This window comes from Cavia porcellus, unplaced genomic scaffold (assembly GCF_034190915.1).
Source record: "Cavia porcellus strain 051 isolate PalLab524CR breed Dunkin Hartley unplaced genomic scaffold, mCavPor4.1 scaffold_16, whole genome shotgun sequence".
Classification (NCBI taxonomy): domain Eukaryota; kingdom Metazoa; phylum Chordata; class Mammalia; order Rodentia; family Caviidae; genus Cavia; species Cavia porcellus.
Genome location: NW_026947499.1, coordinates 28,469,256 through 28,495,262, shown reverse-complemented (window position 1 = coordinate 28,495,262; position 26,007 = coordinate 28,469,256). Strand labels below are relative to the sequence as shown.

Here is a 26,007-nt window from a genome sequence, read left to right as displayed (position 1 = left end):
TCTCCCCTCAGCCTATTTTGGTACATGCTGTTCCTTCGCCTGGCACATGTGTCCCTCAACTCCTACCCTAGTATCATCCTCCAGTCCCTACATAGCCCCCAGTGCTCAACTTTTGGGGATGCTCTCCTGAACCCACACCCCCAAACAAGATGCCATCCCTCCAGCACCGTGCACCACTGCCACTCATTATCCCCGCCCCCATCCCACACAGTCCTTGTTTCAATTCCTTGAGCAAAGTCCGGGCCCAGGAAACTGAAGTTCCCCAAGATCAGGCAGGGGACAGTGTGTGTCTCGCCCAATCCTGTACTCTGCACATTAGACTCCAAACTGCACCTGCTCCCCGCATGCTGAATGAACAGAGGCTCGTAACTATTTGCTAATGTGCTGGATACCCACCCCCAGCTCCAAGATCCCAGTGTGGGACGCTGAATCTCAGGCACCTTTGCTTTCCCAGCACTGAGCCTGAAGCTCGAGCGTAGCAGGGCACCTCAAGTTCATCAGCACCCTGTGGACCATGAACTTCAAAAATGCAAATAAATCCAAGTCACTTATCTTCTCCATTACGTTTATTGGACTCTTCCAAGTTCTCTCCCATGTCCACATTTTTATAAATTTATTTATCTATTTAGCAGTACCAGGGATTGAACCCAGGGCCTTCACACTGGCCTGTACCCCTAGTTTTTTTTTTTTTATTTTGAGATAGTGTCTCTCTAAATTCCTCAAGCTGTGCTTGAACTTTTGATCCTCCTGCTTCAGCCTCCCAGGATGCTGAGGTCACAGGCAGGCATCACAATTCCTGGCGTATATTATTTTTATAATAAAAAAGGAAAGAATTGGCACACTATATGAAATGGGGAGGTTCAAATGTCAATAAGCAATGGACCAGAAGGGTCTCCAGTTGTTCAATTCCTCCAGGAAGGTTCAGGAAGGAGGGCTAATTTGGGGGGAGAGCCAGCCGCAGGCCAATGTTTTCTAAAGTTGTATTTTTAGGAACTTTGGAAAATTCTCTGGGTGAGATGGCATCCGAAGTATTTTCAAACATTCAGAAGAGGAAAAAAATAATATTTCCCAAGAATTGCCTTTCTGAGTATTCTCAAACCAGTTACAAACATCCTGAAAAACTCTGAGACCAACTCATGACAATTCCTTGGCAAGACCTGTTCGCAGAGCCCCGCATGTCACGTACCCCGGCGTCCACTATGCCACCCCTTAGCTCCACCAGTGAGGAAACAGAAACCCAGAGAAGTCAAGCATTTGTGTGGAGGGACACACAGCAGATTATCGTCAGCGTCAAAACAAGAGTTGAAAAACCACTTTACATCTCACAAAGCACTTCCGCACAGGATCCCCAACACTGACATTTCACCTCAAAAAAGTTTCGAGGGTTTTTTTTTCCAGTTACATAGAACAGAAGGGAGTGTGTGTATGGGGTGGGGGGGGATTTGCTAAAGCTTTTGCTGAATCAATTCAAGGAAAGGAAAACAAAATCTATTCTTTTCATCTTGTAAAACACAGGGCACACACAGAACCCACAAAGGCAAGAGGGCTAGGACTGTGGCATAAAAGAGAGCCCTTTACATCAGAAACGCGCCTCTGAACCGCTCGCGTTTTGCTTGCTTTCCTGGGCATGGGAGGAGGGCGGCCTGGTACCTGCTCTCTGGATCCCCAGGATGGCTCGGCCGTGCTGTCTCAGGGCTAGAAGCTCTGCCCACAGACCTGCTCCCCTCCCAGACAGAACCCTCCGCAGCCTCCTCCTCCCTGTGACAATCACCGAGTCCCAGAGCACAGGGAGCAGAGCCACAAAGTGCAGCTGGCCTGTGACAGCAGACAAAGGAGAGGAAAGCCACAGGTCCGCTCACCCACAGGTAGCGCAGGAGCTTCAGCAAGCGGGGACAGTAGTAATACTCCATCTCGGCGCCGGTGGCTGTGCCGCCTTCCAGGTCTCCTCCTGAGAGGGCGGCCCTTCCCGCTGGCTCTTGGACTGTCAGGCCAGAGTCAAGTTCAAGGCGCATGAATCATTCAGAAGGCGGCTCACAGCCAGGGGCCAGCCAGACAGCCCCACAAGTAGCCACACCGCCTGGGGGCGGAGGAGCCAGGTTCCTTCCTCCAGCCCTGCCTGCCCTGCACCTCGGTGGCCTCCGGAAGTCCTGGGCCAGACAGCTTCCCTGCTGACCAGTGGACTGGCAAGAAGCAAGGAACCTAGTGTGAGGTGTGTGTGTGTGTGCATGTGTAACAGTCAGTGCAGGCACATGTGTCTCTGTGTGTGAATGTGTGCATGCACAAGTGTGTGGGGTGTGTGCCTGTGAGAGCACAGTGCGCCTGGCTCCTCCTCCCCCAGACCACACGAGGAGAAGGCTCAGAGCAGCTGGCAGGGAAGGAAGTGCCCGGGCTCAGGACCCCACGACCTCCTGGAACCCGCCCAGAGTCAGCAGCTCCTTCGGACCTCCACCAAGTCTCTGAGCTGCCCTGGAAGGAGGGCTTGGTTGCAGAGAGGGAACTGAGGCTCAGAGAGGGCTGGAGGCTGGCCAAGGTCACAGAGCAGGTTGGTAACTCAGCCACAGCTGGGGCGCCGAGGAAGGGGGGCGCTACCACCCAGACTCGCCATCCGGCAGCTGCCTGAGGAGAGGGTGAAAGGGCATCGATTTTCAGAGACTGAAAATACGAACTGCAGCACGCCAGAGTCATCCTGAGGCGGCCTCAGTGACTTCCCTTTGAGAGGCTCTGCTGAGCTTCAGTCACCCTGGATAACAGGGGGTGACCTCTCCATCCCCAAAGGCACGGGGGCCATGTGGGCTGCATGCTTCAGCCTCACAGCCCAGCAGGAGGCACAGCCACAAACAGGAAGTCCATTCATGAGCGGAGTGGCAGCAGGGACACCAGGGCTCTTCACAGTCAGGTCTGCAGTGTCACACCCACCCACTACTCACTGCCTGAGGGAGGGCTCACCCTGGCTACTCCCTGATGGCAGGGAAGCGCCAGCCCTGCTCCCCAGGTGACTTCCCTCCCACTGGCTGATGCCAAGGAATAGAGGCCACGAGGGACAGAGAGAGGAGGGCGGGCAGGGGATGTGGAGACCCAGGCACAGCAAGAGTAAGGGGAGGAATGCCAGGGACGGCAGGGGAGCTAAGATGGAGACCAGGCAAGCAGGAGAGATGAACCCCAACAAAGACACAGGAAGCAGGCGGGACAAATGGCTGGTGGGCAGCCAGGGACAGTGAGAACAGGCGCAGCTGGGGAGACGCTGCAGAGCAGATGGGGTGGGAGCAGGGGCTGTGACAATGCAAGACAGAGGGCAGGGGCTGAGGACGAAGCACCCTCGACATCAGAGGTGGCCAGGCCCAGTGTGGGGGCAGAGACACCCAAGACGGAGTCACCAAGCGCCCAGCCCAAGATGGTCAGTTACCAACCAGGTGCCCAGGAGCAGCCGACCCCAGATCATCTCCCACCCTGCACAGGGGCCTGGGCAGCTTGGGGAGCCAGGTGAGTGCTGAGTGTCCTTGCTTCCCTCCCCAGGGCTCCCCTGTCCTGCCAGGGGCCCACTGCAAGCATGCATGCGCCCATAGACACACATGCACACGCATAGACATCTTGGACAACCTCCTTGGTGCCCATCATGGAGGAAAACAACTGCCCGCTCTCAGACCAGGCCCCTGCCTACCCTTCACCTGAGCCCACCTGGGGAGCCAGGCATCCTATAGTAGGGATAGGATGGTGACCCCCCAAAACATACGCATCTACCTGGAACCTGCACACATGACTGTGCTGGAGAAAGACCTTTGCAGATGTCACTATGTTAAAGGACAAGAGGTGAGCTCATCCTGGATCACCTGGTACTGTCCCTCCAAAATTCCCCCCACCATATCTTTCACCACGCACTAAAGTCAAAAGGGATCAAAGATCGAAATATTAGAATAGAAACATTAAATCTGCTTGAAAATAGAAGAGATAAAACTCTTGAAAATATTGGTATAAGTAAAAACTTTATCAATAAAACCCTGATCGCACAGAAAATATCACCAAGAATCAACAACTGGGACCTTATTGAAAAGCTTTTGCACAGCAAGAGAAACCTCCAGCAGAGTGAAGAGCAAAACAATGTGGGGAAAAAATGTTTGCCAGCTGTTCCTCAGACAAAGGATTACTACTGAGAACACAACAACAAAAAAAATCAGGCCACCCCAAATTTAAAGGCCCAACCCAAAAATGGGCATTTGAGATGAATACACACTTCTGAGATGAAGAAGTACAAACAGCAAATAATTGTATGAAAAAATGGTCAACATCACTGGTCACTTGAGAGATGCAAATTAAACCAACACTGAGATTCTATCTTACTCCAGAAAGAATGGCTGTTATCAAGAAATCAACCAACAACAAATGCTGGCAGGGCTGTGGGAAAAAGGAACCCTTCTCCACTGTTGGTGGGCGTGTAGACTGGTGCAACCACTGTGGCAGTCACTACAGAGATTTCTCAGAAAACTAGGACCGAGGTCCCTATTTACCTAGGTATTCCCCCTTCTGTGTATCTTCCCAAATAATTAATTAAGAGCATCATACCATGGTGATATATGCACACCTATGTTTATAGTGGCACAGTTTGTAATAGTCAAATGTTGGGAACAGCCGTGATAGCCATTAACTGATGAATGGATAAACAAATATGCTTTATTCATACAAAGCATATGGAGTACTACTCTGCCATAAAGAAGGATATGCTCAAGCCATTCCTAAGTAAATGCCTGCACCTTGAGACCACACTGTTAAGTAGAATAAATTAGACACGCATGTAAATACCACATTGTTTCTCTGGTATGAGAAACTGAAAGTGTAAACAAGGACCAAAATGTATATTAGGCATTATAAATAGGAAAAATGTTCAAATGGGGAGGAACAAAGTAGGGGGGAGAGGGAAAGAAACAAGGGAAAAATAAAAAAAAATGAGAAAAGGAAACAAAGCTTTTATAAACAGGAAATGAGTTGAAGGAAGGGTAAAAGAATGGAGAAAAAGTCAAGTTATATCATACACAGTACATTCTCTGTGATGAATATAGTCATTATGTATGTCTAAAATGCACCAATAAAATCTGACTGAAGAAAAAAACCCTCCAACCCCCCCCCCACTGTGACAGTATAAAGAGGTGGGGCCCTTGGGAGGTGACCAGGCATGGGGCTCACTCTCACGAGTGGGCCGGGTTCCCAGGTAAGAAGGCACGTGGGGGGAGGCCCCTCCTGCCCCTCCCCTCCCTTCCACCAGGCGAGGACAGCCAGACACACCATCAGAGAGGAGTGGCTCTCACCAGACCCCGCCCCTGCCCACAGGGACCGTGTGGGCCAGAGCAGCTCAGCAGGACGAAAGTGCAAGTGCTGGCCTCACAGTCCACGGCAAGCGTCCTCGGAAGACACAGGAAAGACGATGCAAACACGGAGAAGGCCAGGAGACAACCGAGGCAAAGCCTGGAGGGATGAGGCCACCAGAAGCTGGCAGAACACCAAGATGTTCCCCCAGGCCCTGCGGACCCCAACTCCAGGCCCGACCTCCAGAGAGGGACAGAACACGCTCCTCCCACCTGAGCCACCCCACAAGCTGGCATATCTTGGGCCACCAGGACACGCATGCCCACCTTCCCTGTCCTCTCACATTCCCGGTCACTGGGCTGCCTCCGTGCAAGGTGAGGCCTCTAGTTCAGTGCACCCATCCTGACCTGCAGGCTCCAGCCCCGGCTCACAGCAGCCCTGCTACAGGGTCCCAAGGCCTCAGGCAAGTCCCACATGCCATGTGTTACCCCTTCCAACCTCCTTGCAGCCTGGCTCCTGGGGTTGCCTGCCCACCCCGTACCCTCCGCTGGGCCACCCTGGCCAGGGCAGGCCCCAGGCAGTTCTCACCAAGGCCATCCACCATTCCAAACTCCGTATGTGTAAAGAATGTGTGAACCGCACTGCTGGGGGCTTAGCTTTCACCAGAAAAGATGGGGAGGTTATCAGAGCTGACACCAGCATTCACCAGGGAAAATGGACCGACCCTGGTCCAACCCCCGTCCCTGCTGCAGGCTTGATTTTCCTGTGTGCTAGGTTTTCTGGTGGGGGAGGTGTCCTATTTTGTTTGATTTGAACAGTCTGTCTTGTCGTAAGACATCAGAATTACACTCTGCAGGGCAGATTCCAGCTTCTCTGCTCTGTAGGCCAAACTGGGGCTTGGCATGCGTTCCCGTGTAGGGACACAGACCACAGCTGCCTGGGGACAGCCTCGGCCCCGTGCCTCCTGCTGTCTTGGCCCAGGCATCCAAATGTGTGATGCTTCAGAAGCACGGGCAGCTCACCCACCCATCATGCGCTCCCTATGGCCCTGCTGTGTGCCAGCTGGGATGAGGAGCTGGACAGAGACGCCACTGACCCCTCCCACGATAGCCGGAGGGGCCTGTGCAACCCATGTGCCAAACCATGTCCTGGGTTTGGCCCTCAGTGCCCTTTGCCGCCTGGCCTCTACCTCCTGCCCTCCAGCCAGGTGGACCCTCTTCCCAGGACATTCCTTCCTCTGTGAATCCAACCTCCCTCCGCCCTGTGCTGTCAAGTGGCAAGAAGTCGCCACCCTGCTCTTTAGTACACGAGGACATTCTGTGTGAGGAGACTGTCTTCTCCACGGGGCTGCGACCACCTCTGTCTGGCACAAGACAGGCACCCAAGCCTGGCACCCAAGCCTGGCACGCAGCCCACACTGAGCTCTGTGCAGGTCCTCAGAGGGTGAGATGTCTCTAATTCTCCCACTGCCATCCTTCTGGAAATTGTCCTGGGACCTGTGCCTGGGTGACAGTCGGCCTACTGTGTGCTTAGCACCGTGCCAGACACCAAGGGGGCCCCACAAGGCAGGTACACGCCTCTGTCTTCAAGCAGTTGACAATACCCAGAAAGGCCAGGGCACAGAGAGATGGAGGGCTGGCTGGTGTGTGTGCGTGTGCGTGTGCGTGTGCGTGTGCGTGTGTGTGTGTGACTGAGAACTAGGGAAGGATGGCATGTCTCGCACAGGAATGCTGGAGTTACACAGTTTGGCCATGTAGCACCTAGCAATGTGACCCCGGACTGGTTGTTTAACCTCTCTGTGGTCCAGTACTACCTTGTAAAATAAGGAATATGATAGTACCTATAAGTCATGAATAAGGCGATAAAGTACTCAGAGCTTACGATGCAATAGGGGCTCAAACCATCCTAGCTGTGACTGCCCAGTGGCATGTGGAGTTCAGCCAGCCTGGGCTGCCAGCCCACTGCTACCTGCCCCACACCAGGCAGCTCTGAGCCCATCCCAGGGCAGAGCCCACCTACAGGGGCCTGAGGGACGTGACCAACTGCAGGACATTTGAAACCACTCAAAACACACGACTGAAAACTAAAACAGCAGGAGAGTTTTCATTCCTTTCCCTGGCAACACAGCAGCGGCCCCAGAGGCCCTGATCAGTGACCCTCACGGTGTGGGTATGTGGGAGGTAGGGGGCCAGAGCACAGGGCAAGGGAAAAAGGGCCCAGTGATAAGAGGCGCCGGCCCAATGACAAGACTGGTGCACTGATGCAGGCCACACACAGATGTGACCAACACCGCATGCCCCATGGAGGGAGCCTTGCACAAAGGACCACACTGCATGGCCCCTGGTTGAGGAGAGGCACAGGAAGGTGAGTCCATGGAGACAGAAAGCAGGGCTGGGGTCAGGGGTGAGCAGTGACTGCTGATGGGCAGGGGGCTTCTTTCTGGGGTGATGAAAATGTTCTAGAATGAGATAGTGATAGCTGGGCAGGTGTGGTGGTGCAAGCCTATAGTCCTAGCACTCTGGGAGGCTGAGGCAGAAGGATCACAAAGTCAAGTCCAGCCTGGGCAACTTAGCAAAATCCTGTCTCAAAAACAGACACTCGGGAGCTAAGGTGGGAGGATCGTTGTGAGTTCGAGACCAGCCTGGGCTACAAAGTGAGCTCAAGGCCAGCCTGAACTGCACAGCGAGACCCCGTCTCAAAAAAACAAAGAAAAGAAAAGAAAAAACCAAACAAACAAACAAGTGCAAAGAAGATAGGTCACTGTAAAAGCCAGGAGGGAGGCTGGGGTGGGAGAGGGAGACAGTAGAACAGATTTGACTTTGCACATTTACTAAAAACTATTAATTATGTATTATTTATTTATTTATTTATTTATTGTCTTTTTCTTTTTTTATCGGTACCGGGGATCGAACTCGCAACTGCCAGCTTGCAAGGCAGGCGCTTATGCCGCTGACCTAAATCCCCAGCCCCTATTAATTATATTTTTAAAAGAGTTAATTTTGTATAGTAAGTTGTATCTCAATAAGCTATTGGAGGAGAATGAAGAAGAGGAAGAGGAGGGGATGACAGAGGAAGAGGAACAAATGCAGGAAGGGAGGGGAGCCAGAGAAGGAGCAGGAGGCAGAGCTGGCCATGCCGAGGTAGTGGGCACAGCTCAGCTGCGTGCACACAGTCAGCCAGCAGAGCCCAGGGTGGGGCGGGGTGCAAACCCCAGCTTTGTCCTGCCAAAAACCACGCGGAAGGCCTGACTTTCTTCTGTGCCTCGGCTTCTCCAGGTGCCATGTGCAGCTAAGAATATCAGCAACAACAGTGCTGGTAACTTTCTCCCTCATGGGGCTGTGGCAAGGGACAGAGGCGCTCCCTACAGACTGCAGAGCCTCAGTCACAGAAGCTTTGGGGACCAAACGCGGACAGGCGGGGACCGCATGAGGCCAGGCCTCAGGGCGCTCACAGCCTCTAGGGGGACAACACTGGAGGACAGGTTACAGCACTGCGCTGGGGGCCTGGAACAGTGGTGCTCATAGCTGGACCTCTAGTGGTGGCCCAGGGCTGACAGTTCAACATGGCAAGAGACCCTGAGTTCAAGCAGAAGACTCAGTGCCTTGGAAATCCATCTGCTTAAGTCAAAAAATGCTATTTCTACATCTACAGGACTTTTACTATGAGCTCTCCATATCTAGCCCCTCCTTCAGAAAAAGAATTAAAACAGGGAGACAGGTGTAGCTCAGTGATACAACCTGGTTTGGCACATGCAAGGCCCTGGCTCACACCCCGAGCAAGAGGAGGAAGAGGAAGAAGACGAGGAAGGAAGGAAGGAAGGAAGGAAGGAAGGAAGGAAGGAAGGGAGGAAGGAAGAAGGAAAACTAAACCAGCATTCTTGCCCAGGAAATAATCTCTTCAGGGCATCTTCATGGAATAAACAGGGCTGCCTGCACCTTGAGGGCTGCAGGGCAAGCAGCCCTGTAAGACTCAGGAAATAGAAACTGACGTGGTACCAGTGGGGAACAGAGCGACACACGTTCCCAGAATAGTGAATCTTAAGGAAAAAAAATCAGCTGTTCATGGGAAACTGAGATTTCTCAGATTCACAGTGAAGCCCCAGTGTAAAAAAGGGCTTAAAGGCTAACAGAGTATAAATGGAACTCATGAAAGCAGGTGGGCTCCATCTTACCCCCTGGTGGTCATTTCTGATCACTGCACAAGAAAACAGGGGCCTCCACTAACCTGGGAGGGAAAGGCAGAGTGAGTCCTCAAGATGCCGCAGGACAGCACTCAGGCAGCTCCTGAAACACAGGGACAGCAGGCCTGCAGCAGAGTCCCACGGCCCTGACCTGGCCGAGTCACATCCCCAAGCCTGGGCTGTGAGAGCTGTGACAAGGTGTCCATCAAGCAGAGCAAGAGTGCCAGCGCCAGGTGTGCTGACTGAGGGCTGCGGAGCGGGGCCCTGACCTGCCCACCCGATGTCATGGGTGGCTGAGTTAACACACAAAATAGTGGGACATCGCAGGAAAGCCAGGTGGTCAGTTCTGCTTGAAAACGGAGGACCCAGCAGCCACCCTGACCAAGGAAGGGCCGGATGCTGAGGGGCTCCCTGGCTCTGCCTGCCTGATTTCCAGGCACATCTCCTGGGGCACTGCCTGGAGAGACAGAGCCTGCAAAGCTCAGTACAGAGACCCCGAGGTGACCACAGGGCCCTTCAGGGAGGTCTGGCATTTAAGAATCCCCAGGTTAGGGGTGTCTGAGGCAATCTGGAGCTGGGTCTTGTCTGTGCCCTCCCATGAGACTCTCCAGTTCTTCCTGAGTCCTCCTGTCTGCTAGGCAATGGCGTGGTGCTTGGGGTCCCCATGAAGGGACTCTGGGCAAGGAGAACAAATCACAGTGGCAACACAAACCACCCAGTTCCTGGTTCTCCTCAGACTGGTCTCTCCATAGAGTTTCCCTTCCTGCCATCAAGTAGTCAAACTAATAACCAGGTGTGGACCTGGCAGAACTTGAAGCTAGAGCCAAGCTAGGGAAGAAGGAATGATTTGTTCCCTTCCATCAAGTGGGTGCTTTGTGCACACATCTGTCACCCCTGTTTGGCTGCTGAGTTTCTTTCATTCATTCATTCATTCATTCATTCATTCATTCATTCATTCACCGAATATTTGTGGTGCATCAATTCTGCACTCACAGCTCCATCCAAGGACACACAGGCAAGGGCTTTGTAACCTGCGGTTCTGGTTTGGGAGGAGGAGGAGGGAACCCAAAGACAGCAAATCAGCAAACAAATAATAATAGGTAATAAACGATAAATGCATATCCAGGTTAGAGGTGCGAAGAAATCAAAGCAGTGAACTGGGATCATAAAAACGGTGGAGCTGCTCCAAAAAGTGGAACCAACTCACACATCCACAGCCTGACAAATGGAGGAGCATCATGAACATGGGTGCGATTCAGCCATACAAAGGAACACGGGATTGGTTCATGCCACTACCTGGACAAACCCCGAAAGCATTATTCCAAGCAACAGAAGCCAGTGGCGAAAGGCTACACATTGGCTGGTTCCATGTGTATGGAGTATTCAGATTCGTGGTTGCCAGGGGCCGGGAGGGAGCTAATGGGCACAGGGCTTCTTTCTGCGGTGATGTTCTAAGACTGATCCTGCTGAGGGCTGCACCACTCTGTGAACACTAAAAACTGTTGAACCGCATGTTTTCAATGGGAAGATTGTATAGTATGTTAATTATATCTCAAAAAGGAGGATTTAAAAAAAATGAGTCAAATTTAAAAAAAAACACTAAATCCTGGGAGGCCCGTGAACATGGTAGTGACTGCAGTTTGGGAACCAGGAAGTTTCTGTTTGATGCTCAGTGCATGAGCTGTATGTGGGTTCGCAAGGGACCTCAGCTTTTCATCTGGAAAATGACCGCGAGATAGCTTCTGCCTACTGGAGCCACTGTCAGAGCTCAGTTAGCACCATGCCTGGGCACACCCAGAGCGGGCTGATAAAGGGTAGCACAGATGAGGGAAAGTGGCGACTCCCTTGGGAGGTGGAATGGACTGAGTGTTTGTATCCCCCCAAATTCATATTCAAACACTAACCCCAACATGATGATGGGATTAGGAGGTAAAACCTTCAGGTAGTATTAGGTCACGAGGTAGAGCCCTCACTACAGGATTAGTACCCTATAAAAGAGACCGCAGTGCACACCCTGACCACATTTCCACCATGAGAGGCTCAATGCAGAAGCGGCAGGCTGCAACCAGAAGCAGGCCCTCACCACAGCACAACCATGCCAGCGCCGACCTTGGACTCCCACTGGCCGCAACTAAGAAGTAACTGCCTGTTGCTTACAACAGTTTAAGGTATTTTATTAGAGACTAACAGACTAACACAAGGAAGAGTGACAGTATAAAATCAGCTGAGCTGCATCCTGAGTACACCGAAAGCCTGCGATGGGTAGACTTTTCAGGTGGTGAGAGAGATTCCCTCCACTCACTCCACAAACACAAGCTGTGTGCCTATTGCATCCGGTTACTGTGCCCAGCACCTCCTGCCTCCCAAATCTCTGTTATGATGGGATGGGCAGACACTGGCAAGGGAAAAAGCATGATAGGACTAGGCCCTTTTGTGGACACAGTATCAGACAAGACCTGTGAGGACTGGCATTTGAGCTGAGAGACACACAACAGGGAAGGGGCCTCCTGGTGGTGCTCTGGGCAGCAGTGCCAGATGGGCACAGCCTCTGGGGCTTCTGGGCACCAGGCGGGAATGGAGAAATCCCATGACCCCAGACCCCGTTCATGGCTCCTGGCAGAGCTTGACTTCCTGCCCTGCAGAACCCATGACCACAATGCGCAGTGGTTGTTGCAGCACTGTGTGTGCAGTGGCTCCCTGTAACACTAGACCACTGCTGGCCACACAGCTCCACTCTTTACATCTCCACTCTGTAGGCCACTGCCTTGTTTTTATGCAAACAGTCCCTCACCACCCCAAATTAAAGCCCCAGAACAGTGACTCCCACACCATGCAGCATCACCGGCAGAGTTCTAAAAGTAGGGAGGCCCAGACAGATCCCAGAAGAACCGCAGGTTTCTGAGGATGATAGCTTAGATGGCAGCTCAGAGCACACAAAGGACATCAGGGGGACTCTAAGGCAAACCAAAGAAACTGCACTTTGATTAGTAAGCTTAACAGGAAACTGGGAGTGAGACTCTAGGAACTCTGTACTACCAGCTCGAGTTTCCTGTAAATCTAAAACTGCTCTTGTTATAGTTGTGCCTAGATGTCCCCCCAAAGCCTCATGTAGTCATAGGGAGGCCTTTCCCAGAGGCGGCTGAATCTAGAGTGCGTGACTGATTCATGGTGCAGTGCTAGGCTTAAGGGTGGGTGATTACTAAATCAGTTCACTGATTGGTTTGGCATAGCCCTCATTCTGGTAACCTGGATACAATGTAAGGGACTGAAAGAGACTTGTTTTGTCCCTAATTGTTTTGCTACCTTCTGCCTGCCATGAACTGTTTCTCCTGCCATGAACTGTTTCTCCTTTGCAATGCCACCCTGCCTCGGAGCCAGCCAATTATGGGCTGAAACCACTATAAACTGTGAGTTAAATAAATCTTTCCTCCCTTAACTTTGAGCACTGGGTATTTTGTCTCAGCAATAAGAGAAAAGTAACTAAGAAAGTTCTAAACATTAAACTCTATGTAAAAAAATATTCCTCCCCATGACATTCTGATCTCATGTCTGGGATGTGACCTGGGCATCAAGGTTTTACAAAGATCTTCAAATGATCTTATTGGACAATTAGGTTATAGAAATAGAAATAGATTTGAGTCCCACCTGGGCAACTTAGTGAGACCCTGTCTCACTAAAAATGGGTGGGGTATAGCAGTGGGAAAGCCCTAGGCTCAATCCCCAGTGCTGGGGGAAAAAAAGAATCTCTAAAGTGAGGCTTGCCCTGGCACCTCAGTCAATTAGAAATAGATTAAATTTTGGGGGCTGGGGATTTAGCTCAGCAGCATAAGCACCTGCCTTGCAAGCAGGCGGTCGTAAGTTGGATCCCTGGTACCGATAAAAATGAAAAAGACAAAAAAAAAAAAAGAAATAGATTAAATTTTATAAAGGTTTTAGTTTGGTTGACCCATATATGTAATAAACTTTAGAGCAAGAACTCTTGGAATATTTCTGAGATTTGTAGAATCACAAGGGAAGTCTTTTAAAGCATCATGCATACGTGCATGTGTGTCTGTGCATGTTTGTGTCTGTCATAAGAGTTAGTACATATTTGACACTCCTATCTCCACTTTCCTTGACCCATATTCTTGGCAGACATCATTAATGGATTACAGTATCATCTCTCTGAGCCTGCATATGAGCTCACAGAATCTTCTTGAACACACTGAGCAGCTCAGGCATCATCAATCCCCAGAGTTGGCCCTTGAGATGAAGTCTATTTGCACCCTTGCCAAGCAGGGAGCAGGTGAGGCCATCTGGGCAGATGCATGTGCATTCAGCCCCTGGGTTTTCTGTGGTCATGGTAGAAATAGCCAAGAGTGGCACAGCTGTGGGATTTCTGGGCATGAAGTGGCCTGGGCCTGGCTACCAAACCTTTGTTCAAGCCCAGGAGCTGAACACCCTCTGTGACCTTTCCAGCCACTTCATTTCAATGTCTCCTTCAGAAAATCCACTTCTCATTGGAGCAGCCGTTATCAGTTCCCTCTTGGTGTCCTTTCTCCACCATGCGAGGACCCAATGAGAAGGCAGCAGTGTGGGTGGAGGAAGAGGTGGTGTAGACAGGGTTTCCTGGATTATGAGGCAACAAAGCTCACTAGCTCTCCTGCCTTCTCTCCATCTGTTGCCTGTAACCCCTTCGGTTATGTCCAGAAGAGATAACCAGGATGGTACTCTCACTGACCTCATGACACCCCCACCAGCTCATCCTGCCTGCTTCCCTCCGTTTCTCTCATCCACTCCATCCTCTGACCAGATTCCCAGGAAGGACTCTGGACAGCCCACGCAGACATGTGAGCTCACCGCCTGAGCCTTGCATCTCCTGCCAGCTGAGGGGGCGGGGCAGGGGAGGGCGCCTGCCATCCCAGAAAGTTCCACAAGGTGGCGCATACACCACGATGTCCCGCAGCTCTGCCTGGAAGGCTTTGCCAAGCTCATGTCCCTGCCGTTCATCTACTGTCTCTGCTGGTACCCTATAGCGAGTACGGCCTCAATCTCCAGAGACTCTCAGAGTTCCAGGAGCTCTGAGTGTTTTGCTGAACTGGAACCTAGCCTGAGGGGATGCCATCCTTCCTCCACCTACAGATCCTGCTCCCAAAGGACTCTCTTCCCCTCCCTGCTGCAAGGGATCCCACAGGCTGGGATTCAGTCCAAGCATCACTGCTTCTTCACGGTGCACCCTTGAGCTGGTAACCTCTCCTCTCTGAGCCTCAGGTGCTGAATCTCTAGAATGAAGCCAAGTGCAGTAGTGTGTGCCTGTAATCCCAGCACTCTGGGAGGCTGAGGCAGGATGGTCACAAATTTGAGACCCACTTGGGCAACTTATCGAGACCCTGTCTCACTAAAAATGGGTGGGGTATAGCTCAGTGGGAAAGCCCTGGGTTCAATCCCCAGTGCTGGGGGAAAAAAGCATCTCTAAAATGGGCCTTGGCCTGGCATCTCAGGGCAAGGGCCCCGAGCAGAAAAGTACCAGTCATCAGGTGTCATTAGGGCTGCAGGCCTCAGTGTCTTCGCCTACAATTTGGGGACACTGGAGACTTTAGGAGGGTAAGATAGGAGAATGGGGTAATCTTGGCACCGTGCCTTTACAGAGAGACTTAGCATCCAGTATACAGGCAAAGCAGTAGTGACAAATGCCAATCAAGTGCCTGTGAGCTGCCCTGCATTATTTACAGCTCATTAAATAAGGCGAGCACCTAACCTCACTGCATTTCTAAGAACCGGTTCTATTATCAACCCGGTTTTACAAATAGGAAAACAGGCACAGAGCTGTAAAACCACTTAAGGCCACCACTGATAAGGAGCAGAGCTGAGCTGCAAACCCAGGCCATCTGATCCAGAACAGGCACTCTTTTCTGCATGCTAATGACATGGCAGTTTGAAAACATTTCCAGGCAATGGCAATGAAACAAAAAAATAGGTATATAAATTGGACTTCAAAACTACAAACCTTTGTGTAACCAGTAACACTATCAAGAGAATGAAACCTCTTCTCTTGGCCCCATACCCTGACGTGGTCCTCCTCTGTCAAGGATCTGACAAACCCCAGTCTTCCATACTGTGCAATAAACAACTCTACTTGTTACCTGATGGGGAGGCGGGGGCGGTGGGGGGCGGCTTTCCAACTTCTATGGCAGGGCTGGGCGTTGATTGTCCTAGCCTCGCTTGCCACTAGAGGGAGCCACCTGAGTCAATCTTGCTCACAGTGCCTAAGTGAACTGAGGTATGCCTGGGAAAATGCTTTGCTTTCCTGATTTAAAGGGCAGACTCAGGGGTCCCCAGTTCTTCCTGCCTAAAGGTAAACCTAGTGCCTGGAAGAGTGGCAGCCGTCCTGGCCCCAGGAGGCAGAGAGCACGGAGGAAAGTCCATGCGACTCTCAGATTCTGAGTCAAGCCACCAGCTCTTTACCTCTGGACATCTTGTGGGAAGCAAGTCAGCCCCTTCCATTAATCCAGGGAGCCGCACTCCTCATGCACACTCGATTCAACATGACCAGGACAGAGGTCCAACGTCAGATGTGGTGGTGCCAAGCCACACATTGTGGGGGTCAGAGTCCACATCCAGGGTAAATAAAAGACTGTCTCGTCTCTGTTTACATCTTGTTTTTGAATCACCACCTTTGAGGAGCTACACAGCAGGTCTCATGCACTCTTTCATGCTTATTTTTTTCTCCGCATTTGGATGTCCAATCAGCCAAATGAAATTCAAAGAAAATCTCTAATTAGGACTAAAGATGTGTCCCTTGGCGGGCCACCTCGCAAGGTCCCTCACATCTCAGGTTGATGATGAAAAAATTGGCACCAGTGTTATCAGAATCCAAATGCTAATTCCCTCATTTCCCAGTAATTACAATGAAAACATCAGGGCCCAAACCCTCTGAAACTCAACAGCTCCCCTGGCTGATCCTGGTGGCATGATGACAGGCTGGGGTCACCCCAAAGGCAGTGGCCACAGTCTCATCAGCAAGAGAGGTGGCAAAGTCTCAGTACCACAGGAAAGTTCCACTGGTGGTGTCCAGCCACAGTCATCAGATGAAAGCCTAATAGTGGCTCCGACACCTGTGGACACTAGATTGCATCTGCTGCCTAGGACACGGTTTCCTGCCTCTGAAGCTTGGCCCAAGCTGTTCTCCCCATGGGACAAACCACTTCCTCTTGAACCACAGCCATGTGGCAAACATTTGTCTGTCCTTCAGACTTAAAGCAAGGTTCCCCTTCTCTGGGACCCTCTCCGAATGGAGAGGTGTTCTCCTGACGCTAAGGAGACCGTGGACCTGAGTCTTTGAATGTGGGAAAAGCTCGTGCCACAGGGCCAATGAATATTTTATGTCTTAGACATAACAGGGATCCATTGCTTGGCAGAGTGCAAAGCACACACAGACTTGGCAAAGTTGAGATGGAAATCCCCAAACACTCCACTTGAGTCAAACCAGCCTGATCACAGGGCATCCCCCAATGTCACACCTTGCATATGCTGGGCTCCTCCCCAAAGCCTCCCTCTCCTCCCCTTCACTGGCTCCCCCCACAGACACCCCTGGACTGACACCTGCAGGAGATGAGGGAGAGCCTAGAGCTCCCTCATGCAGGGCCACCACCCAGCAGCCTACAAAGCACCAGACTCATGGCTCCTTGAGTCAGCAAATCCATCTCATCTGTGTAGGAAGCTGGGAGAAAAATATTGAGGTCACCCCAGCACCGGCCCCTGCCCTGGCATGGGAACCCCTCAGCTGACAAATCTACCCTCAGGGTCGCTGGAGGGCCCTCCAGGGGCGGCCCAAGGTCACAGTCCACAGCTGAGTCACCAAGCTCCAGGGTCCTCCTCAGATCAACAGTGAGACCAAAACTCAGGGAAGGAGAAAAGGGTGCCATCCCCCAGGTAGGGGACGGGCTAGCTGGGCCCCTAAAAGGAATGGGGACAGGGAGAGTCAATCACTGGTGAGGGCTGAGGGGCTCATTACCAGCTGCCCCCCTGCCACAGGACTCCTCACCAGGCCCCCATTTCCTCAACCACAGAAAAACTTCCAGCACTGGGACACCCTGCTCTCCGGCAGCTCCTTGAGAGAACACAGGGAGACGCCCAGCAGCAGGGGGCAGCAAGGCAGTGCCCACAGCAATGTGCAAGTGCCACTTACTCAGGTGCCAGGCCCCGAGCTGGTGCTCACTGGCCCTGCACGGCGTCAGCTCTGCCTCCTGCCACCCCACAGGGTAGGGCAGTGGGACAGTCACAGATGGCTAAGAGTATGGACTCCAGAACAGGACTTAGGAGAGGGACTAGTGATGCGGGGCTCAGTTTCCCCATCTGTGAAGTGGGGGTGATGCTAGCATCTGTACCCCTTGTAAGAGCTCTGCCAGGCCTTGTCATCTCTGTTACTCCTCATGCTGCCCAAGCCGTCATGCACGTCAGGACCTCCTATGAGGGGCAGGGCCAGGCTACCTGGTCTGCTCATGCAGGCGACTGGGGCTGGACAGGCTTGGCCTTGCCAGTCCCAGGCAGCCTTTGAGGTATGGCGGTGGCAGAACAGCTGGCGACCACCCTGGGTTGAATGAGTATCGTGTTCCCAACTCCCAAGGAGTCCCAGGGCTCGGGTGTCTGGTTTCCTGCAGGAGCTACTGCACCGAGTGCCGCAGGCCCAAGGGGCTGGCGTGGGCCATGGCGTGGTCCCTGGCAGCAGGGGTCCGGGTCCCCGGCTGGAAGCCAGCAGGACGGTCTCGGTTTCCCCTCTGGTTCTCTCTGCTGCTACCCCTCATCCCTGGGCAAGTGGCTGAGCCCCTCTGCACCTCACTGTGCTCCTGTGCAACAGGAGAGTACTCTCTACATGGGGCCGGGTCCCACAGCGCCAGATACAACGAGCTCAAATACTGAGGAAAAAACCACACGGTCTCTTATCAAAGTAAGGATGGAAAACTGCGGAGAATGTTGATCAGGGTCCCCTCAGTCACTGCAGGAGGTGCAAAGTGCAGGAATGACCAGCAAGGGAGGGCGAAGGGAGCCACCACCGCTGCTGACTGAGGGACCATCTTCATATCTCGGCTGGGAAAGCTGAGGCCCAGGGACATCTGCGGAGTCCCTTGCTTGAGGTCAGAGTGGCAGAGCTGGATGGACTTTGAACCTGCTTCCTTCGGCCATCAGAGCCCCATCTTAAGGTCCTCCAGGCGACTGGGCGGGACAGCAGGAGGGGAGATGATGATCCCAGCCCTGGTGCTGGCCCTGTCAGTGCGGGCCTGAGTCCCAAGAACAGCAAAATGGGGTCTCAGGTCCCCGTCCCATCTAGCTGGGCAGAGTCCCTGACCACCCATCTCTAGGGGAAAGGAAACCAGGCAGGCAGCAGGGTCAGGGGCTGCAGCAGGAGGAGAAAGCCAAGACCAGCTGCCCGGGGACCCCGAGGACCAGGGCTCCTCAATGACAAAGTGAAAGAGGAGGAGCTAGCAGCAGGGACTATAAAGAGGGTGCTTCTCTCCTCACGACCTGCTCCCTCTGTCTTCTCTCTCCTGTCTCTCTCCCTCCCTCCACACAGGCAGACAGACAGACACACACACACACACACACACACACACACACACACACACACACTCAGGCCAAGATAGAGCCCCTGAGAGGGACGAGAGAGAAGGTAAGAACGAAATCAGAGAGTGAACACTCCCAGGCAGGTTTCAAATGTGTGCAGGGCTGTGGCTGGGACGGGGATACCCGGGGAAACCTCTGGGGCTGCTCGGAGGAGGTCAGAGTTGGAGGTCCGAGTTCCTCTGGAAATTTGTTGCCCCCAGCCGATGTGACACCACATCCCAGCATGAGCCCTGCCAGTGCCATCTTCACCTGAGGCTTGGGACAGGCCATAAAGCTGGAAGGGACAGACCGACGGCACAAATGCAGGAAGGGTCATGTGTCTCCAACACATGAGATCAGCCGCAGAGACCTGTGCAGCCAAAAAGACCTTGTGAGCAGAACACACATCACCTTACTTGAGAACCTCCTTCCTCTCACACTCCTGCATGGGGCTGCAGCCCAGAACAGGTCTCAGAGAAACTGCAGGACTCAGCAGATCTCCAAGTACCGTGGAACTAGAAAGCTCTGCAGAACACCATCAGAGGAGGTGAGGCCCAGACCTCGCCTGGGTACACGGAGGTTCTAGGGGAGGCAGCTTCCCCAGGGACCTGCTGCTCATTGCCCCAGACCCTTCCACAAGGAGCAGGCAGCCCGAGACAGAGGACAGGCTGGCTCAGCGGCACAGAGCCAAGCAGGGCTCAGAGGAGCCTGGGCAGCAGCAGAACAGTAAGAGCAATGACTGTGCCCACCATGGCACTGAAGTGTCAGACACCTGCTCAGGACCGTGGGAAGCTCCTCATGCGGGATCTCATCGGGGCCCCACGTCAGCCCTGAGAAGTGGACAGTACCATTACTTCCACTGTACAGAAAAGGAAACTGAGGACAGGATCCCATCCCAGGTCACACAGGAAAGTATGCCGCTCTGGGGTCTGAGCCAGGCACTCCAGCTTCAGAGCCAAATTTCTACACTATGACTGTCCTCGCCATGACTGTCAGTTATAGGTGTGTTACAGTGCACGAGCCCTACACGCAATCCCATTCCATCCTCGCAACACAGCCACAGACAGAGGAATCACGGTCCTGCTCTCAGCTGGAGAAACTCAAGGGCACAGAAATTAAGGACAGTGTCCAGCATCTCAGAGGCTAAGAGACCGTTCTGGGATTTGAACCCAGAACCTCTCATCCCCAACATATGTCCTCTCATGCCATGCCAGGCAGCTGAAATCACTTTTCTGCACTGTGCAAGAAATCCAAGAGCTGACACAGCTTCCTGAGCAGAGCCACCAAATGTCTTCCGCATCCCAAACCAGTACAGCCAGCCAGGACACGTGGGATTCCCAAGCACCCTCCACCTCTCAGGCCATGGCCGGCTTGACCCTCTGAGGACACAGGCACAGCAGCATGCCAGGACCAATGCCACCTGCACGTTCCTCTATGACTACAGTGACACTCACCACAAAGGGTCCACGTCTCTTCTTACAAAAGCTATGACTTCTCTGGGGGCCTAGAGACAATGGTGTCAGCTCCCCAGGCAGCTGCTCATTATCCTGGAATGCATCCTCCTGCTCTGGGTCCCACGGTGGCACCCTGACACTGGACACCAGGAGCGCGCTTACTGGGGGCTTTCCTGTTCACAGGAGAAGTATGTCACATTGAGAGTCTGCTCTGTACCAAGAAGCTTTAACAAAGAGGAAATTTCCCTCCAACTCAATGACTGAAGGCAGCAGGTCTAGGCTCACGTGGTCCACTCCAGCTACTTAATAACTATGTGATTGCAGTGAATGTCTAAACCTCTCTGAGCCTCAGCTATCTGGGAAAGAGCACAGTAAGAGTAGCCAGCTTTGCTGGGCGTGGTGGCTCACACCTGTAATCCCAGCACTCGGGGGGCTGAGGTGGGAGGATCGTTGCGAGTTGGAGACCAGCCTGGGTTACAAAGTGAGCTCAAGGCCAGCCTAAACTGCATCGCAAGACCCTGTCTCAAAAAAACAAAACAAAACAAAAAAAGAGTAGCCAGCTTCTAGGGTCATGGGAACAAAGCACAGAACTGCGTGACACATTCCAACCACCAGGGGGCAGGCCTGCACCGGAGATCCTGGCTCCACTCACCCTACTCCAAAGTCCCTGCCATGCAAGAGCCTCCACAAACGTCAGCCAGCCTCATTTCTGTCAGTGATCATTCCCGGTGATCTCACTTGGAACATTCTCCCTGCACCCAAACCCCTGTGCACACTCACACATAGAGAAATGTGCAAGGATGGGATGCATCCGCTAGTCTGGCTGCCACTTCTTCCACTCAGCTATTAACTGGGGAAACAGTCACAGCTGGTAAACACGGGACTCCACCATTTTCACAAGCTTCATTCACACTCTGCCCAGACAAGGCCCAGAGAGGGAAAGTACCTGCCGCAGAACACACAGCGTCAGGAAGCCCAAGACTGGATACCGAATCCCCTTCCTCACAGCCTCTTCCCGAGGCCGCCTCAGTTTTTCTCCTCCTTTGGCTGCTCCTTCTCAGCTTCCCTGCATATCCTGGGCAGCCACAGAGCTTCCTTTCCAGGCTATGTCACTCTCTGGGGTCGCTCTTCAAGACACCCCTCTTGTGTTATAAGGAAATCCTGCTACATCCCAATTCCCTCACACTCAGTCTCAGATTCATAGCCCTCAGAATGGGAAAGATTTCTGCCATTTTGCCATTCAGAATACACTGGTATCCAGAATATATAAAGAGCAACAGCAACTCAATAATAAAGCCAAAGCATCTGAAGAGGCACTGAGAACCTATACAAAAGGTCAACAGGGTCTGAAAACATGCTTGCTACCATGAGCCGTGGGGGAAAGGCAACCCCAAACCACCATGAAATACCACTTTGCATCCAGCCCACTAGAGTGGCTTGATAAAAAACAAAATGATAAAAGCATTGGTGGCAGCCAGGGATATAGCTCAGTGTGGCAACACGTGCCTTGCAAACATGAGGTCTGAGACCCATTCCCAGGACAAAAAACTCCACTCCTAGGCATATGCACATAAAGACCCAGATCCACACAAAAACTTACATATGAATGCCGTGGCAGCATTAATGGTGAAAGTCAAAAATAGGAAACAACCACAGACAGCTGGAGAGCTAAGATGTGCAGCGGAGTATTACCTGCTTACTAAACACAGAGTTCTTATGGGTGCTACCACATGGAGGAAGCTGGGGAGAGCAGCAGGTCCCAGAGGACCGCGTGTGGCATGACCCCATTTACGTCACACCCAGAACAGGCAAATCCCAAGACAAAAGAGTGGACAGCTGGAAGGCAGGGGAGGAATGTAAGGGTGGCTCGACCGCCTGAGACCTTCTGGGGTGAGGGGTGTTCTCACCGTGAGAGCAACAACGCACACGACCAGGGTGAATATACCCAAAATCACGGGGCTGCATGCACGCTCTACAGGGCAAACGGTCCAAGAAGTCAGCGAAAGCTCAACCAAGCACGAATAACAGAACAGAACGGGACTTTCTCTTCTTTCCACCTCCACATCCAGTCCTACACAGGGCCGTCCCCTCCTTGAGGACCATGGCAGCCTCTTCTCTGTTGGTCTCCGCGACTCTGTCCTCAGCCCCTCATCACAGAGAGCAGCTCATGGGGAAGGAGAGTCTCTCTCTTCGATACCCATGGTGACGATCAGCCTCAGAACCGGAACCCTTCAGTGGCTACGGTGACCTCAGGCAGGGCTTATGCTCAGGCCCCACACACTCCTCCATCTCGGCTAGGACACCCCAGTCCATGGCCACAGAGGTCCCTCAAGTGTCTACAAGACACGCTCATCTCCACGCTGGGGTGGACATGGGGTAGTGTCTCTACTTCCTGATCCACTTCCTCCCCTGATCTTGGCCTGGCTGGCACCTGGCTAGTACTGCAATGGGTCCTTTCAGGCCCCTTCCTGACCCCTGTCACCTTCTTTTCCTGTCTCCCCAGAGCTTCCTCCTCTCTGGATGACCTCACTCACTTGCCCACTGGCATGAGGCTCAGTGCCAGCCACCAAAACGTGGCAGTGTTCAACATCTGCAGGTCCCAAACTGTCACCAAGAGGAACACATAGATTTGAGCTCTTAAATGTGGCCAGGGATGTAAGACTTGAATTTTTAATCATATTCCACTTAACCACATGGATGGTGGTTTCCTGATGTTTTGTGGTGATAGACAGGTCCACACCTAGGTCTCTCTCAGGAGTCCAGCACTCCGAACAGGGCCCAGCGAAAGGTTCATGCCTCTATTAAATGTATGAAGTGAATGGAGGGCAGGAGGGCAGATCCAAAGGGTTTTCCTCTGAAACCCCACACCTCCTTCATACCAGGGCCTGTGTTCTGACACACGCTTGACTACCCACCCATGAAAAATCTCCAATAAGTCCGTGAAGTGGGCAGGTAGCAGGTCCCCTAGATAAGGAAATGGAGGCTCAGAAGTCAGGGGACGTCCACAGAGGTTAGAGCTCCACCCAAGATCTTCCCTGTATGCAAGTGTAAAGGGTTTGCTTCCTAATAAAGAGCGTTAAGGAATCAATGTAAAAAGGAGCAGGAGTCCAAGGAAGGCCAGTGTGGAACCTCAGTGAGTTACAGGGAGGCAACACAGACCTTGTACACCCACCAAGATGCTTCTCACTCAGAGGGGGAGAAAGGGCTGTGAGGTAAGGAAACTTAGGGGGAAATGAAATCTAGAAATCTGGGACAGTCTGTCAGGACGGGGGGCTTGAAATGGGTCCTCGAGTACATACAAGGGGAGGATGGGGACAGATGTAGTCGTGCTACAGGGAACGCTGGCAGTTATCACCACCGGCACGCCCAAATGCACAATTCCCAGTTATAACCTCAGGTGAGCAAAATTATGTGCGTACAGATGCTCTTCAACTCACAACAGGACTACATTCCGATAACTGCATTGTAAATTGCAAATATCCTTAGTGGAAAATGCGCTGGATCCACCTGACCTAGAGAACATTCCAGCCCAGCAAGGCAGCCTGCCACAGAACATCAGCTGTTTCCCGCCACGATCGGGGCTGACCAAAACCCCCAGCAACACGGGAGGGAACCCTGCAGATCGCTATCCTGGAAAATGAGGAAATTTCAAAATTCTAACTGCAGTTTCCACAGACTTTTCTTCCCTTTCGTAGCATCACAGGGCCGAAGGACCCTAAGTGGAGCCATTATATGTCAGGGGCTGACTGTACATGGTTTGTAATGACGAAAGATCACCATGTCATCCATGTAATAAATTATACTACATCTATAAGCAGCTGGAAAGAGCTAGGATGCTCTCTGGGCTGAATCCTCAAACTCTCAAAAAGCACAGCATCAAAAACCAAGTAGATGCGACGGGGGATATAGCTTAGGGGCACAAGTGTCTGCCTGGTAAGTGCAAGGACGTGAGTTCGATCCCAGACATTAAAAAAAAAAAAAAAAAAAAAAAAAAAAAAAACAGAAAATCTGTGGGTTCCTCAGAGATCCTCAATTGAAGAATCCTCTGAGGGAGGACATGCCTGCCCCAAGAGTCTGAACTAATTAAGGGTGAGGCCCAGGCACAGGCACCACTTAGGAGTCACAGGGATTCCTTCATCTGCCACCCAAGCTGCAGCCACTAGGACAAAATTCTGTCTCTCAGGGAAAAGGGAGGCAAAAATAAGAATATGTATTCATATTTGCTTGTAATTTCAGGGAAAAAAAACCTTAAAAAAGTAAGTGTGGGGCGGGGAGGAATGGAGGGGAAGGGGGAGGTGGGGATTTTAAGTGTTTTTGGAGCCTTCCAAAAACATTCTTTTAACATGAAAGCAACTAATTAAAGTAATGAAACAATATAATAGGGCCTAGGAGAAATTTTAAATGAAGGTTCAGTGAAAAAGAGAAAGGGATGGGGGAGGAGAGAGGAGGAGAACATTTTAATCATAATTACGCTCTTTTGAGGGCCAGTGGATAGGAGAGTGGCAGGATTTTCTCTGGACCATTGTCCTATTTCCAGATTAGCTGTGTCATTTGTGCCTAGAATGAGCTCAGCAAGCTGAGCTCTGCAGATCTGAGGGAGGCTCGTCCTCTGTAGCGGGGACAGTCTCAGGCACAGTGAGACACTGAGTAACTTCTTGGCTCCTCCCAGGAGATGCCAGTGGCAACCTCTTTCCTGGCTGCGGCAACAACAACAAAAAATGTCCTTGGCGTAGCTAAGTGTGTCCTAAATAAATTGCCCACAGCTGACAGCCACTGAGATGAGAGAGACCTCCCCAGTCTGCACACCCCTCTCCACTAGGGGGCGTTTTCCTTCTCTGTCATATTCCTAGATGTTCTGAATTGTACCTGTGAATTCACTAGCCTCCCACGTAAAGAAACAGGACAATTATATTTATATATATGATTGCTAAGTGACTACGGGACATTGGACACTCCCAAAAGGGATCATTATTTTCTATACTTCCATAAGGATTAAGTTTTTTTTGTTTGTTGGCTTATGTTTTTGAGACAGGGTCTCACTCTGTAGTTTAGGGTGGCTTTGAACTCATTATGTAGCCCAGGTTGGCCTCAGACTCACAGCAATCATCCTGCCTCAGCCTCTTGAGTACTGGGGTTATAGGTATGAGTCACATGCCCAGCAGGATTAAATCTTTTTAAGTTTTACTTTATGAAAAAGAAAAAAATTTCATAACAAAATAATAAGAAAGTAACAATAGTTAATACACTGGAAATCATTATCTTCAAATTTGAAGACAAAGAAAGATATTTCTCTTACAAAGAAGAAACAGATAATAGCACAAAGCCTTCTCTTCAATGAAGTAAGAGAAACTATGGTATGAATGAAATGGATTGAATTTCTAACCCCCAGCATTTTGTTCCTCTGTATCATTTACTTGTTTGTTTGGGTGGTTTTCTTAAAGGCCAAGAAGTCAATAGCGTAGGGGAACCAAAGAGGGAAACATGAGGCTGGCCCCAGGC

The 26,007-nt window shown here is 51.8% G+C and overlaps 1 protein-coding gene across 3 annotated transcripts in view; it reads right to left on the bottom strand.

Annotated features, from left to right (window-relative positions):
* The window catches only part of Kiaa1671 (KIAA1671 ortholog), a 175,946-nt gene that overhangs the window by 84,960 nt on the left and 64,979 nt on the right, over window positions 1-26,007 (bottom strand). The window contains exon 1 of one of the 3 annotated variants that reach the window (XM_013141790.3): window positions 1,860-2,235. The exons of the other annotated variants lie outside the window; for them this stretch is intronic. Within the exon in view, the coding sequence (XP_012997244.1) occupies window positions 1,860-2,012 (153 nt within the window). The 5' untranslated portion in view covers window positions 2,013-2,235. Of the gene's footprint in view, window positions 1-1,859; window positions 2,236-26,007 lie in introns of those variants that run through there. 3 annotated transcript variants of the gene reach the window in all.